This window comes from Amblyomma mixtum, chromosome 1 (genome assembly GCF_055824585.1).
Source record: "Amblyomma mixtum isolate Tamu chromosome 1, ASM5582458v1, whole genome shotgun sequence".
In the NCBI taxonomy this organism is placed as follows: domain Eukaryota; kingdom Metazoa; phylum Arthropoda; class Arachnida; order Ixodida; family Ixodidae; genus Amblyomma; species Amblyomma mixtum.
Genome location: NC_143012.1, coordinates 318646095 through 318660970, shown reverse-complemented (window position 1 = coordinate 318660970; position 14876 = coordinate 318646095). Strand labels below are relative to the sequence as shown.

The 14876-nt window shown below is 46.7% G+C and overlaps 3 protein-coding genes across 11 annotated transcripts in view; 1 reads left to right on the top strand and 2 right to left on the bottom strand.

Moving 5' to 3' along the window:
- Positions 1-14876, bottom strand: part of LOC149372623 (uncharacterized) — a 517038-nt gene that overhangs the window by 365929 nt on the left and 136233 nt on the right. The window lies entirely within an intron of this gene.
- LOC149372624 (uncharacterized) overlaps positions 1-14876 on the top strand; it is a 111024-nt gene that overhangs the window by 21771 nt on the left and 74377 nt on the right. The gene's annotated exons all lie outside the window — the stretch shown is intronic.
- LOC149372625 (uncharacterized) lies at positions 7907-12853 on the bottom strand. The gene has a single exon (XM_089586768.1). The coding sequence runs from the start codon at positions 9679-9681 to the stop codon at positions 7969-7971; it is 1713 nt and encodes a 570-aa protein (XP_089442894.1). The 5' UTR covers positions 9682-12853; the 3' UTR covers positions 7907-7968.

The window sequence follows — 14876 nt, the reverse complement described above, 5'->3', positions numbered from 1 at the left end:
CGCCATTCTGAAACCGCACTCGTACTCGAACGACGCACTTGTTGGGCGGAAGGAACTATAGCGGCAGCCACGTAGGGAAACGATATTCGGCGGGCATATTTACAGGCGATGTCGAACGCAAGGACCATTACTGCTCTCTCAACGAGCAGCGCGGACTTCGCCTACGCATGCCCCACAAGGTACTACACACACAGGAAAGAGAGAAATAGAGAATGGGGAGAAGGCACCAACGCGGAGGAGGAGAGAGTGCTACTAGTGAAGCGAAATAAATGGCCGTAAACCGTCGCATGCCGCAGCACCCTTCATCGGAGCCAAATAAAGGGAGCGCACTCGGAGGCCGAACGTGCTCCCGGCCCGACTCGGTCCCCTAACCTCAGAGCGCTTCCTTTCTTTTTTGTCCCCAGTCGGTGCGCACGCGGGCGCCTTCACTCAGCTCCCGCTGTACCGGACGAGCCCCGTGCGCAGTGCTGTCTCGGAAGAACGGCCTCGTGAACTTTAGAACGCATGAGACGACGACGACATTGATCATTTGGCTACGGCCGCCGTGAAGGGATAACGACGCTGTTTGTTCGGCGTAATGTTTTGCATTTGCATCTTTGCCTTTCATCTTGCTCTTTATTCTTGCGCATGTGTTTCTTCTACGCGTTGTTTTAGGGCCCCCTGCTCGCTATGCGCTCGTCTGCTATGAAGGGAAGGACCTTGTTTGCTTGGATTATGAGACCCCTGGCGAATATACGCCGACGATTCATGCCTCTTGTATTTAAACAAACAGCAGTGCACTGTTCTGCGAGCCGTGCAATGCTGAGCTTCCTTCGTGCACCGAGGTGGTTTCTTTATTTCATTGTTTTTTTGCTTACTTTTGCGAAGGCCCTTGGTGAGCAGCTAGACATTACACATAAACGCACATACGCACGCGTGAAGCAGAAATGTACCGCGCAAACTAAAAAGGTCTCAAACAGTGCAAAAAGAAACAATTCATAGGTAGCGGTCAACTCACAGCAAAATAGCACGCTTGAAAACCATTTTCTGCACCCAAAGCACAGTTCCAAAAAGGGTTAGGTAGAAGGTGTGCGCAGGTCTCATGAGCCGCAGTACCTTTATTTAGCCAATGTCTGTTTTAAACGAAACATTTAACTTGATAGCAATTGCGTCAGCATCTTCTGGATCTTGGGGGAGCGGATCCACCGATTTTCACCGCATGTCAGCTGTATACTTGTCAGCCAGTTTCTGACGCCACAACAACAAATCAATACGCAGGCCATGTTACCGAATTTGTTGAATTTTTAAGCGCCAAAAAAATTATAAACGAAAACTTCGCGTCAATACCTACCAGTTTTGTTCCCTGCCAGAAACAATAACATATTTTAAACAGTAGTACTCTTTGTCCTCATTATACTGGTAATGCATTTTTACGGGTTCGGGCGACACGCACCGTGCTGAGCATATTGACGTTGGCGCCTGAACGCAGGAAAAAGTGTCAGAACACATCGATTGGATTTGTAAAGCTGCGCTCGCGTAGCTCGAGGCAATGGAGTAGACTGCCCGAGCTCAGGGAGCTCTCCAAACGCGGAAAGTGGCTCGACCAGTTGTCCTGACCGTTTTTCGCTGCATTACAGCGTTAGGAGCAGAGGAAGGGGGGGGGGGGGGGGGGGGGGGGTATTTTTGATTATTTATTTATTTCTCGATGCTGCTGGCGCCGTCTAGAGGCCAATGGGGAAGCAGCAAGCGGCTCGAAAATGTACTTCGCTGAACGGGAACACACACAAAAAAAAGTGAATCGATGCTACGCATCACGCATGCGCAGATGCATACGGGAATATGCATACGCGCGCACCGGACGCTTTTGAAGTCAGGAACTAAAATAAAAAATGATTTTCGAAATAAACAACGCACAACTGGACTCGGCATAGCTCCAACCTAGACAAAAACTCGAAGCCGTCGAAACGTCAGAAAAAAATAGTTAAAAGAACACTTTAAACGTAGCCTGTAATTCGAATGAACGCTGAGAGTATACAAGTGAGGTGACAAGGCGGTTTAGAACGGCTTCCGGGACAACGAATTGAATAGATTTTGCGGAAGCTTGCTACATTAGCTTACCGTTGAAATCGGTGGACATTAGTTGTGCCATCCGGCAAAGAAGCAGACTCGTTATGTTTGCTTCGAGCCCGCCTTGAGGCATCATGTTCAATATATGTACATTCTAGTTCAGTCGTATACTTGGGTGCAGTAAACAGAATTTTTGACCTACGCTTCCTGTAGGCTTCGAGCGTCGGGAGACTAGAAAGAGAGAGAATGATGAATGGAAAGGCAGCGAGGCTGACTAGGCAAAGCCCAGTATGCTACCCTACAATATAGTAATAAGAATGGTTGCTCACACATTTCCGCGGTATAGTTTCTAAATTAATTGATTTCTTTTCTTTTTTTCAAATGCTTAATGCTTTTAATGCTTAATCGTATGTCTAAGTTTGGTTCAGAATCGGTTCAGAATTTGGTTCAGTTTGGTTCAGAATGATGTTCAGAATCGTTCTTTAAGAACCAAAGCCTTCATGACGACAGACAGGTCAGCGTTTAAGCTAGCAAACACGCTGTTTTTTGTCGCTGCTGAGACATGTGGTTAGGCTTGATTCTGAAGCTCTTAGTTTTGCAAGCGTAGAGCAGTGATATCTTTTTGTTGCCTGCAGTTAGTTCTCATTGAGTTGGTCGTTCGAAATTATCCTTTCAATTCTAGTCAACATGGAAGTAATGCATTACAACATATTCAATAAACGTATAATACAAAAACAGCGTGTTCGAAGATATATTTCGAAAAAAGAGCCCCGTCTCAAAATGCGTGTTTGCGCTGCAGAGAAATTGTGATAAGCGAGTAATTAGGCTGTTCTATAGACGCTAAATATTTCGTACAAATAATTTTCTTGTTTTCCTGAGGATGTCAACACCTGCAAAAGCGGTTCACTGCTTGAGATTCCTCTTTCAACTTCGGGTACTGCATGTCTACAATTCGTGTTGCCATCATCGAGCCCTGAGCAACATCGCATTACAAATGGCTTTTATAACCCCCTGTTAGCCATTCAGGCCGACATTTCGTTCTCCTCACAAACGTCCCAGCGTGGACCTCGGAGTCTTTACGATTAACGTCGTAGACAAATATCATATCTGCCGTGAAGAAAGCAGTGCCGAAGCTGAGCGACGGAAACGGACAAGACAGACAATGTACCGTTTATCTGAACGCTAATGCCCAACCTATACTTACTTCCACCGTAGGTCGGCCTTTCCCTCTATGCGCGACGGATAGCTTCCGTTCCGGAAGTGACGTGTAATCTCGACCCGCTGCAACGCTCTTCCTTCGGCTCCACCCTACGTGCTCGCCGTAGTCAAGGTCGGCCGTCCTCACCTGCTGTTCCCTTTCCCCGCCGAGGACGGTTGCCTCACCGCGGGGATATTGCCGTACGAGGCTTTGCTTCCGACTCCCGCTGCGAGAAACTCTGCCAGGCCGGCAAATATAAGGTGCAGTATACTGGAGAGCAGCATGTCTTGTCTGTCTCGTGAAAGCAGGGTTGTAACTTCAAGCCTAACATTACCCACAGAATCGTTCACCGTTATTCCCAGTGTTGTGAATATTTCTTGAGGATGGTTCCTCGGTTACGGTAAAATGCGAAAGGTGAGTGAAGGAAATTTTTGTCATTCCTGTGAAACGCTGATTAAAGTGGTGGAAGTGTCGATTTGCAGCTTCGTTGTACACGATGCTATACAGTGCCGTGCAGTCAGTGCCGCTTTTACCGCACATGGCTTGTGCGGTCCTCGTAAATTCTAAATTTGTGTTATGCGCAGGCGGCGTACAATTATTATTCTCGAAAGGTACTGGGGACTAGCGGCAATAGCAGGACGGTGTTTCAGAGCATACCACCTGGAAGTGCAACAGTAAATTTATAGCTTTTTTTTTTTCTAAGGTCAGTCTTTGCGCATTGGTAAACATGGGCGCCCTTGTGGCGATTATCTCCGATGAAGTTTGGATTCTGGCCCCATAAAGAGCAGTATCTACTGAAGAAAGAAATTATGACCTGCCGGTACGACTAGTATGTGAAGAGGTGATGTTGGTATGAGGATACGGCTTGATAATATTGCCTTCGCGTAGCTTTCTGAGGATCACAGCAATTGGAAATTTTTTCACACTATTCGTTGTGAGCCTGAATGACGTCCTGATTATTTTCACTTTTAATGAAAACTGTCCGCAATAGCGCCAGTCTGTCAGCCCGAATTCACTTAAGCAATACACATCTGTGACTAAGGCGTAGAGTCATGTTCGGGAGGTGCATACGGGCACAATTCAATGTGCTAGTTCTGGAAGGTGCTATAAACTAACGCACATAAAAAAACAGGAGATAATGCGAACTCAGCAAATTTTTAACTTTATTTTTGCGAAGGCCTGAGGCATCATGCTGAATATAACTTCGGCAACGAACTTCTGCTGGCGTTTGCTAAAAATTTCCTCCCAATACAGCCTACCGATCTATAGTAGTGCCAACTGCACTGTTAGAGTAGAGAAACGGTCCAGTTGGCGTCAGTAATTCGAAGGTATTTTTTCAGCGCAGTATTCGACAGGACGTAGGGGACACACACAGGAAAAACGCTGACAACCTGCGTGTACCTCTTTCTTTGGCTTGTTTATTCAAGAGACCATGTTGGTAACAGCGCGAACACGTCCCGTCTCCTGGCTGTTAACCAAAATGATCTCTCTCCTTTGTCCTGTCTAGTCTTACACTAAAAATATGCATTCCAACTCACCGCACGGCCTGTACACAGCAGCAGAGACTAGTTTCGCGTCGTTGTTGAGTCTTTGCGATTCACCACAAGGAATGTAATTTGTGTGAAGTTTAAGGCTCACGAAGATTACGAAAAAAATATTTGATTGTTTCTGACAAAACTGGCAAGGAATGGGTAGTTTACGCTATGCTTCAGCATCCTGAATTAACAGCCAGAAAAAAAATTATTCAATAAAAGGACCCCACAAGACGTTGAAATAAGAGACACCAGGCACCTTCTCGAAGAACTTTAACATACAGTTACAGTTCTATTACTGCGTTACGAAAAAGCTGACGTGTGGTCATCTTTATGGACAGCAGCGCTAATTTGTTATTCATTATAAACGAAGTTTCTTCGCAAAGAGTCAGTGTGCTATCCTACACGGTGCCACATCTGCGAAGTTACACATCTAGTGCAATCTTCCGTCACCGATGAGAACAGCTGAGAGGAATAGATTGCATGAATAGAAACATCAACAAGAAAAGCGCGTAACTGCCTGCTTGAAACAATAATGCTCCATGGTGGCTTTCTTGCAACCATCTCGCCGTGAGACGAATTTTAAATGATCATCTGAACTAGCTAAGGCAAAAAGCAGAATTTTTCCCACAGAATGTGAGATTCCAGCAATGTTATCGTTTGCTAACTAAAATTCAGGTCATCTCTGATCCCGACCACGAACAGCCTTTACTAATACCTGCAATAAAAGTCCCATTTTAGACAATGCCAGCATGAGTTAAGCAGGCTAAGACCGTCTTCTGTAAGCAGCGATCTACACGAAAGGTTAGAAAATAGGCGCCATTGATATTCCTGTTATGCAACACCTACTCTTCACGACTGTTTACCGCGTGGAGAAGAATCCTGACTGCCCACTCAACACTAGGGAGAAAATGCCTGGCGGCTAGAATATACGACAGCGTAATAAGCCGTCCTCTCCTTCTCATACTCTACTTCTCAAACTTCTCACGTAAACCAGGTAAGGATGGCTTTAAAAAGCAGAGAGAGATTCGAAACAATTTTTCTCTTTATGATGTCCCAGTTTTTTTTAACCGCCGAAGTGTATTCGCAGTCGTATGTTAGCCATTAGGCTTTCAGAGGGCCTCAGTTGTTGAATAGTTTTTGCTACACGTAATATTTCGTAATGTTTCTGTGCAAGCACAGCTTCTAGCGGTTACTCACTCAGTTGACACGCGCACAGAAAAGGAGTGGGAATATGACATTGGCAAAGAAAAGCTATAAGACTAATCGAAACCGCATCGCCTCTGTCCGCACCGTAAGAGGTAAGCCTAAAAAGCTGCTTCTAGATGAAACTACTTAGCAGCTTTTTCAATGTCATGCTATTCCCGTCAGCGGCTTCAATTGCCAGAATAAAATTTCGTCCTTATGTGCACAGCATCAGCAATGAATAATGTGAGCTCATGGCGGCCACGAGACGTCTGATTAACGATTGCGATTGTAGTCCGGCGAATCAAGTGCGAACCAGGAGAAGAGCCGTTAGGGGTGTGATGGGGTTGGCATACTGTTCGCCCTTTCCGATGCTTTCTGATGGATGAGATCTGTGACAAACTATAAGGATCCAAATTTGTACTGCAACTAAGCTGGCACAGGACAGCGTTAATTGGAGAGATATGGGAGAGGCCTTTGCCCTGCAGTTCTGATAATGATGATGATGAAGTATTGACGAAGGAGAGGGTGCTCTCATGAAATTGACTACGTTCATAGGTCAAGGCAGTAGCGAAGCCCGTACCGTGATAAACTGAAAGTAACTCCCTAGCCTTGGAAGCCTGAAAACACGAAAACGCTGCCGATTAGTTAACAGCCATAAAGATAAATCTGATTTAAAGCCTATTTTCAGAACGGCTCTTAAGACATGTAAAAAAGGATCTAAAAAAGGAAGAAAATTACGAAGCAACGATGCGCAAACTGAAATAAATTATGAAACCATGCATGTTGATGAACTGTTCTGAATCTTTCCTTTCTTTTTTTACTTGCCTTGTACTTTTTGTTTTGTGCTTTTTTGTATTGTGTTTATTGTGTCCCTCCTGCCAGGGCCCTTCACTGGGCCTGCAGTATGTCCTAAATAAATAAATAAAGAAGTCACAACAGCTAAAAGGCGAATACCTGAAGACGAGCCCAGGCGAATCCGAGTCTATCGATCCGTTCACATGCACAGCAGAAATTGAGTTCAATTAATGATAGCAGTCGGCTGGGTAGCAAGTCACGACTTTAATTTCGGTTCCAGGCTTTGATTCAGCATGGCAATCAACACTTTGAGCTGGCCCTCAGAAGTGTGCCATATCTGCCTAGGCAGAGATGTGAGGAGGTACAGTCGAGCGCGATTTGAAGGTTATCGTGCGAGCATCGACCGGGAACATGAACAGCGCCGTGACCCACAATTCTCTGCCGAGGGGAGGGAGGTATCAGGCCAGCATCCCTCACTCTTCTTGCTGTTCCCTCTGCAGCCGTCACTCCCTGCTGGGCTATCAGTTTTTTTTTTTTTTTGTTCTGTGAACAGGCATTGATCGTAGTGCGCATGACGTATTTTTCGGTATTATCTGGTGAACAAAGACGATATGACGAGGCGATGCTGCGTTGATATATTTTTTCCAACTTCAAAGCCGTTAAAATCAAGAAGTGCCAAGCATTGGCTTTACCAGATCTTCTCCACCAATTTTGTTATCGCCCGTGAAGATGCGAGGTAACCAAGTCCACACTTTATTGCAACAAATGGAAAAATTAGAATAGAGAGAAAGGGCGGTGGGTTTGTGGCTGGGGTGATAGTTGTTGTATGGAACAGCGAACGAGGGAGAGAAGAGTGCGAAATCATGATTTTTTCCTGCTCCAAAACCGGCCGCCAGGTGCCTGGAGTGCTAGGCTGGTCGACGCTCGCGCGATAACCTTCAAATCGCGCTCGACTGTACATTAGGAATAGGAGCATAACATAACTGAAACGAAGAGCGCTACAAACGTGCTTTTAGACCTACAGCCCGCTAATCAGTAAGTGCGGCCTCGGATAATTATGCAAGTTGAGACTTTAGATCAGAAAAAAAAAGCGACACCACACGCTTCGCCATTTAAAGATATTTGACAAGCACATAGAATAATTTTATTTCTGCAGAAAATCGCACTGCGGGAGCTCGGCTAATGTCAGTCTGGAAACCACATGAGCTGTCACTCAATAGCGGCTGTCTGCCGCGCGTCGCCAGCAGACGGCTCGACCACTTCCTTGTAGTACGCCACAAGCATATCAGTCATGAATGCCCTAAGCCGACCTCCAGTCATCTTGTCCACTGTAGTGGGAGGCTGGGGAACCGCTACCGAAAACCAGCCTCGGAGACATGCCAGAAAACTTGCAAAGTCGTCCTGAAGATCTTGTTCGTGCATGTAGGCATGCTTCAGCGGCACCTTCTCCGTACGAAAGAGGTGCAGGGCGTAGGTGATGGTAATCTTCGTAAGCACAGTTACGGCCCTGGAAGCCAGTGGATCCAGCGGCTCAGTGTGCTGTGCCTTCAGCAAGGACAGCTTCCGGTGACGAAGCGACAGCGCTCGGAACACCTGGTACAGGCAATCGTCCTTGAAGCGCGGTATAAGGTTCAGGCAGTCGTGGCAGTACTTATGGGTCCTCTCGTCGCGCCCGACTTCGGTCAGAACGGCTTCGGCGAACGCTTCGCCGATGCTCGTCAGCAGCTGAGTGGCCAGCTGCCACGATGCCACGGCGCTGCCCAGGCGGCACTGCTGCAGGGTTCTGACGCGCAGCTGCTTTGACGTTGCCCCTTTGAGAACAAGCGTGGAGGCTCGGGACATGATGGCTTCAAAGAGTGCGTCCACAACGCGTGTGCTGGGGTCGAGGAACATCTCTAGGACGCTCTCAGTCAGCTGCTGACGGACAGACACTACCAGGACTTCGTCAGCGGGCTCTTGGACGATCTCAGGCTCACCGACGTTGATGAAGACAAGGTACTGGAGGACACTGTGCGTGATAAGGACAAGGCGATACAGCAAGCAGACTGAGACGTCGCGCGACGCGTGGAGCTCGTGCCTTTCAGCAGCCAATGCACCGCTGTCGACGTTTACGTCATCGTCGTCCGCTTCGTAAGGCACCGTCGCCATGCTGAGATCCGTCCAGGGCCACTCTTGGATCGGAAGCACTCGCTCACGTTTCTTCGACTCAAATTCGACGTTAAGCACGGTGTTCCTGCACTTGTCTCTCAACGTTTGCATCTTTTTCAGAAAATCGGCGGCGTCGCGGATGTGTTGGTACAGGCCACAGACAACCGGAAAACCAACATGGTCGTGCAGTTCCTGGAAGGCCTGCAATGCTTGACACATGATGTCGTTGAGATGTTCTCCGTAAACGTGAGGGGGAGTGAACACGACCCCTGCTACGCACAGCAGGCGACCCAATTCCGGCGGCCGCTTAAGCATTTTGTGTCGCAGCCACGTATGGCGCGCTAGGCGGCAGTAAGGCTCCGCGAGCCGTCGCGACCTCACCATGAGCGTTGGTTGCCCCCAGTCGTAGCCGAAGGCTATCAGGTCGCTCGTGACGTCAGTCACGCTGTTGTAGAGCCTGAGCACCGGACGGAGGACGGTCTCGCGAACCCTGGTCTTGTGGACGAAGTAACCCTTGCTGCTGACGAAGTCCCAGAGCCAGCGGCTCCGCGCCAACCGGTACTTGGTGGAATAGATGAGCACGGGAGCCGGTGCGAAGGCGGAGAGTTCGTCGCTCATCTCGAGCACAGTGCCGATGTCCAGAAGAGCAGCGACGGGCTCCCGCTTGCAGCTGCTCTTGACCTTTTGCTCCCGGTGCGCCAGGTCCTTGGATCGCTCCCTGAAAGATGTCGTGGACAGGGAGCGGGACTGGCTGCCGCAGATCAGCTTCTGCATTTTTCCGAGGCACAAGGGCACTGTGCACGTCTTGCTCTTGTGGTTCCTTCTCTTCTTCTTAGAGCTCGCGACGCTCGAGCTGCCTGTGCGTGGTCATTTGCGCGTGAAACTACGTCGTCTTTATCAAAGTCGGTGAGCCCGAAGCCGATGGTATCTCAGGGGGGAGCCGAAATGGATGGGACAGCGGAAATACTTTTACATTAGTCAACGGCACTTGAAACACTTCATACGTTAATTGAAGATCTTGCGCCGATGTTTTTTTTATAAAGTTTACTGCAAACTATAACTTTCATATCATCTCGGTTATGACCAAACAACATCATGATGACTCACGCGGGCATGACTTCAGAGTTCGAACCTCGGTGGCTGCAAAAAAAGCCATCATTATTAGTTGGAACGTTGCCTTTTGGCCAGTCATAACGACCACCGGGTAGTGTGTATTCCGTAAAACGTGCCTGGTGTAGGCATCCTTGTAAATTAGTTCTGCGCAAATTGTCGACCAGTCGCAGGTGCAGCTAGATGTTTCATGTTGGAGTCAGGTAAGTCCACAGCGTGGCCTATGATCTGTCAATGGTTATGTTACGCGTAAAGCGTCCTCAGTTTGTTCATAGCTGAAAAAAAAGAGCTGCAAGTAGAATAAGCTTTTTAACTGCAGTGATTCAACTGCAACGCCACAACTGCAACTGCAATGAGCTGCTTCTGCGCAAACGCAACGAAACAAGAGACATACTTGATCGCCATACGCATAAGTATTAAATGATCAGAGTGTGAAACAACAAGGCTGTAAACAACTTCAAAATTAAACAAACACCGAGCACGTACACAATGATGAGAGCATCGGTGAACAAGGCGGCTCCTGTTGAAGCAGTACTCATTCGCTTCACCACTAGATACAAGATGTATATCCGTTGTCGCTTCAGGACCGTGCGTGATGTTTTCTACAAATGAATGATACGTAACGACTTCTGTTTTGAATCACTCTTCATTTTGTAAATGGCATTACTGCGCCTAAAACATGGCCAACAGAAGCAGAAGCGGACAAGACGCGCACAGCCCACTTCTGCTTCTGTTGTGTTTTCTAGCGCAGTGATCCTCTTTTCGTGAACATCCACCAACTAGTTCAGCTTACTGCTGTACTTTAGTCACTCTGTGCGTTGCGATAGCAGTAAGTTACTGACTGCTTGAAAACTTGTGCGACAAACATGATCTACGAGAACCCTCGAGTTTATCGCTTTGTAATTCTTAGCACAGCTATTAGCAGCGCGTTTACATAGATCACATGAGCGATATCAGGCGCCCCTAATATTCTTGTTCATTTTCTTTTGCGTCGTCAAGAATCCCATCTTTGCGACTTTTCTCGACTATTAATGAGAGAAAAACAGGTTGGTACAATGTATCTCCAGTTTCACTTGGCCCAATTATTTTCTATATAACGGCGGCTGCGGCGTACGCAAACGTAAGCATACCCCAACGTATTGGGGGCGCTATCCCAGAACCTGGAAGCAGCTATGCTCATTTTGTGCCTCCCATGTATGGCCTGCTTTCTTTAATCAAATAACGCATAAACAAATGCAAAAATTATGGTAACTTTTAAGTGAAGCAATCTAACTGTATGCAGGTCGACGTGTTTGTTTAAAGAAATGCAGATAGCAGACTGCGAATGTTTCCTAATAATTTAATCCACGAAAAGAGGTGCTCCCAAACGGGCCACATAAATTTTGAAAATAAATATAAATTGCAGCGCCCTCGAAGAGCGTTCGACTCGCTCTGCAGTACTCTGTGTAGAGGTCAATATCAAAAAATGCATGGCTACTTCCGCAAGAACGTGATTTCCTACAGAAAAGCGACTTTTACGTCTGGATGGTTTAACTGCACAGCAGCTCGGTTAACCGCCTGACCACAACAAAAGTGCTTTTCACTGGTCACCTTCTGAGGTTTCTTTCCAGGAAAGTTTAACTGCCAAATAAGGGAGTGCGATTCCGTTCCGATGGGCGCAAGCAATATGAGAGATCAGTGGTCCTGAGGCTGACAAGAAAGGCATCGAAGCGAAGTAACCCGATTGCTTCGCGCCTCGTTGGCGACAGGGGTCGTAAAAGTCAAGAGGGAAGAGAAAGGGAGAGCAATGGTGCGCGGGCGTCAGCTCAACTCAAGTGCGAAGCTCAACAAAGAAGTGGGAAAGTATATGGAGGCGTGGAATGTTTTGTTGTCCATGATGCGAAGGTTCCGATGGCTGCATTTGCCTCCCTGGTTTGTGACCCCTGTAATGACATTTATAGTTATTGAGTCATTTCAAACGGCTGTAAGTTCATAGCGTTTAGCGTTTTTCTCAGGCTATTCATGCTACGGCCAGTACCAACTGGGGAGAAATACCTGGACATTTTCGTATCGCCACGAGTTCTCACAGTATTGGCATGCATCTTTTTGAAAGAGCGTTCTCTGGCCAGATCATCGATGAAACGCATTGCCTTGTACTTCAAGATAGCGCTCGGGCTCCTCATAATAATTAGAAAACAAATCAAGGACAAGAATTTGAACTACGAAACTATGAGCTCAACAGCAAAAGAAAACCCATCTCAGAAGCGTAAGCTCTAGAAAACGGGACGTCATATAAGGACTTGAGCGGCTATTTAAAGCGGCCTGAAATGCCGCACTCACTGAAACCTGAATTTCATCGAAATTGAAAGATATTATAGTGCATGTTTAAGAGACGATTTTTCTTTATCAGCTGTTATACAGTCCTTGGCGGAATTCTTTTTCCCCTATTTTCAGACTAGCACGAGTATGCTATTCGCGATCACAGAATGGAACTGCATGCTTATTGTTATGAGGAATTCCACTAGAGAAAAGGTCGGGCGGGTCGTAGATTTTCGCAGATGGCAATTGTATTCGGCGCGTTAAAATTAATACAAAAGGCTTATCACAAGCGTCAAGATTCAAGCATTATTTTTAGCATGGCAATAATGACAGTGTAAAAAGATGACAACGTCAAAGGCCGGCCCTTTCAAATTAAGCTTCATATATACTTCTTGCTCCCGTTAGCCGTTCTTAAGTAGAGTTTCTGCAATCCGCATTTATATATATATATATATATATTTTTTTTTTTTTTTGCCGTGAGAAACTCATTCGCACACGTTTAATGCCCAAGGCTTGAGAAGTCAAAGCAAAGGAAGTAGTACCAAAATTAAGTAGGGTGACATCGCGCTTTTCGGGCCTTACGGTTAAGAGTAGCATAATTAAAATCGCTCTTTGCAAAACCTAACCCTGACGCCACTCTGTAGGTATGCTTTTAATGTTCTCGTTTTTCAATTCGACCTACAGGCGCAGACAAAAGTAAACGGAGCACGCAACTGTCTTCGAATATTTTTCACGCGTCACCTATTTGAAATTTCCAGCAGTGGTGCGCGCATGCTGGTAGTGGAGGTTGGTGGGCTTTCGTGTAGACAAACAACGCTTCTTCATTACCAATGGAGAAAGCGTGATTGCACTTCGAACGCAATAGCGGGCTCCGTTTACTTATGGCCGCGCCTGTACGTAAATTACGCGCTTGTCTTAACCGATAGCGTTGAGGCAGATCCAATCGCCCTTAACGCAACCGCACCAATGAGTTAATTACAGTCAGCTCATATGAATATCGACTGGAGACGTAGCCCCGTAAACAAAGGCATGTTGGATTGCGTTTCGAGATGGGTGCTGAGCAGCGATATCTTGGATTGAAAGTGTGCTTGCAGCTTTTTTTATTGAACCTGCACACGCGAATAGAGTTGACAGTGTACAGCGATTGCCTTGAAGGTTGGTTTGGTTTGGTTTATGGGGTTTCCTTCGTTCGTTCCTTCCTTCCTTGAAGGAAGGAGCGAACTAGAGCTAAGCCGCTTCTTGGTAGCACTTCCCACATTCTTTTCAGGTCTCAGAGAGCTTATAAAAGACAATGGTTCACCAGTGATTAAAGCCCATAATCTAACTTCAATTACTAAGAAGACTTTAAGCGCTCACGAATTGGCTGAACGTGTGAAAATGAATGCGGTGCTCGGCTGAAACGTAAAACGCAGTGCAGCGTGGAGTAAAAATAGAGTAGAATGAAGTACACACGGTAATCTTGAAGCCTAGCCATAGACAAAATGGTTCCCTGTGACAGCCTATGGTGGTTTTTATTAGCCAGGTTCATTTCTTCGAGTCCTCCGCGGTTGCTTTTTGTTTTTTAATCGTTTATTTTCACGCAGACTCCCCAAAGATCCTTTCCCTCATTACCAACGTGCACAGGTGTTTGCTGACCTGTGACCACGCGTTAGACAGCCAGCACTAGTGTTGTTACACATGTAAGTATCATTGAGAGGAGATTCTAAAGTACTTACAGAGCACGATGTATGGCACAGCGGTATCGCCACGTCATGCCATTGCGGCATTAGTCCGGTTCCCATGCAGGAAGTGCAATCCTGTGGTGCTGTTGCGTATTCAAGAAATGCTTTTACACCATAGTCAATTTCGGAGGATTAAGTGGCCTCGTTGACTTTTTTTTCTTTCTGTGTGCGGGTGCAGGGATATATCGAGATGTTCAGCTGAAAGATTTTCCTTAAAAATGACTGCTGATGTGTTATACCTAATGAGATAAAGGAGAGTAAAGAAATCACCGAACAGAGACTTAGCATTCCTTAATAAGCAGGCAAGGGAAATGAAAAATAGGTGCCCGTAATAATATACATGACGGAAGCGAATAGTCGCCGAAATCAAGGAGCACAGGGGGTGTTTTGTTTTTGTTTTTTAAATTTGTGGTGTTCATCTTTGGGAGAATAATATAGTAATCATTTCAAAGACAATTGAGTAGAAAGCCGAAGAAAAAACAACCTCATCCCGCCGGTGGGATCCGGACCCACGACCTCCGAATTTCGCTTCCGGTGCTCTACCAACCGAGCTACGACGACGGCTGTCCACCCTTCTGGTTTCGGGGGTATGTATGTGTAGTGTAACCCTACCTCGGGGAGTGTTCACCAGTGCCATCCTCGGTCCATAGCGGCGGACATAATACATCCTGTATTACCGCGGGAGCCACGTAAGAAAGTGATCGAACGGTGAGGGCGGAAGCTGTGCGAGAACCCTCATATGCTACCTACGGCACCAAGACTGCCGGAATCGAGGCCCTCGTTATCTATTGAGCATACAAAAGTGTTATTTCAGCAATTTACACGCGGCAAGTGCAGACA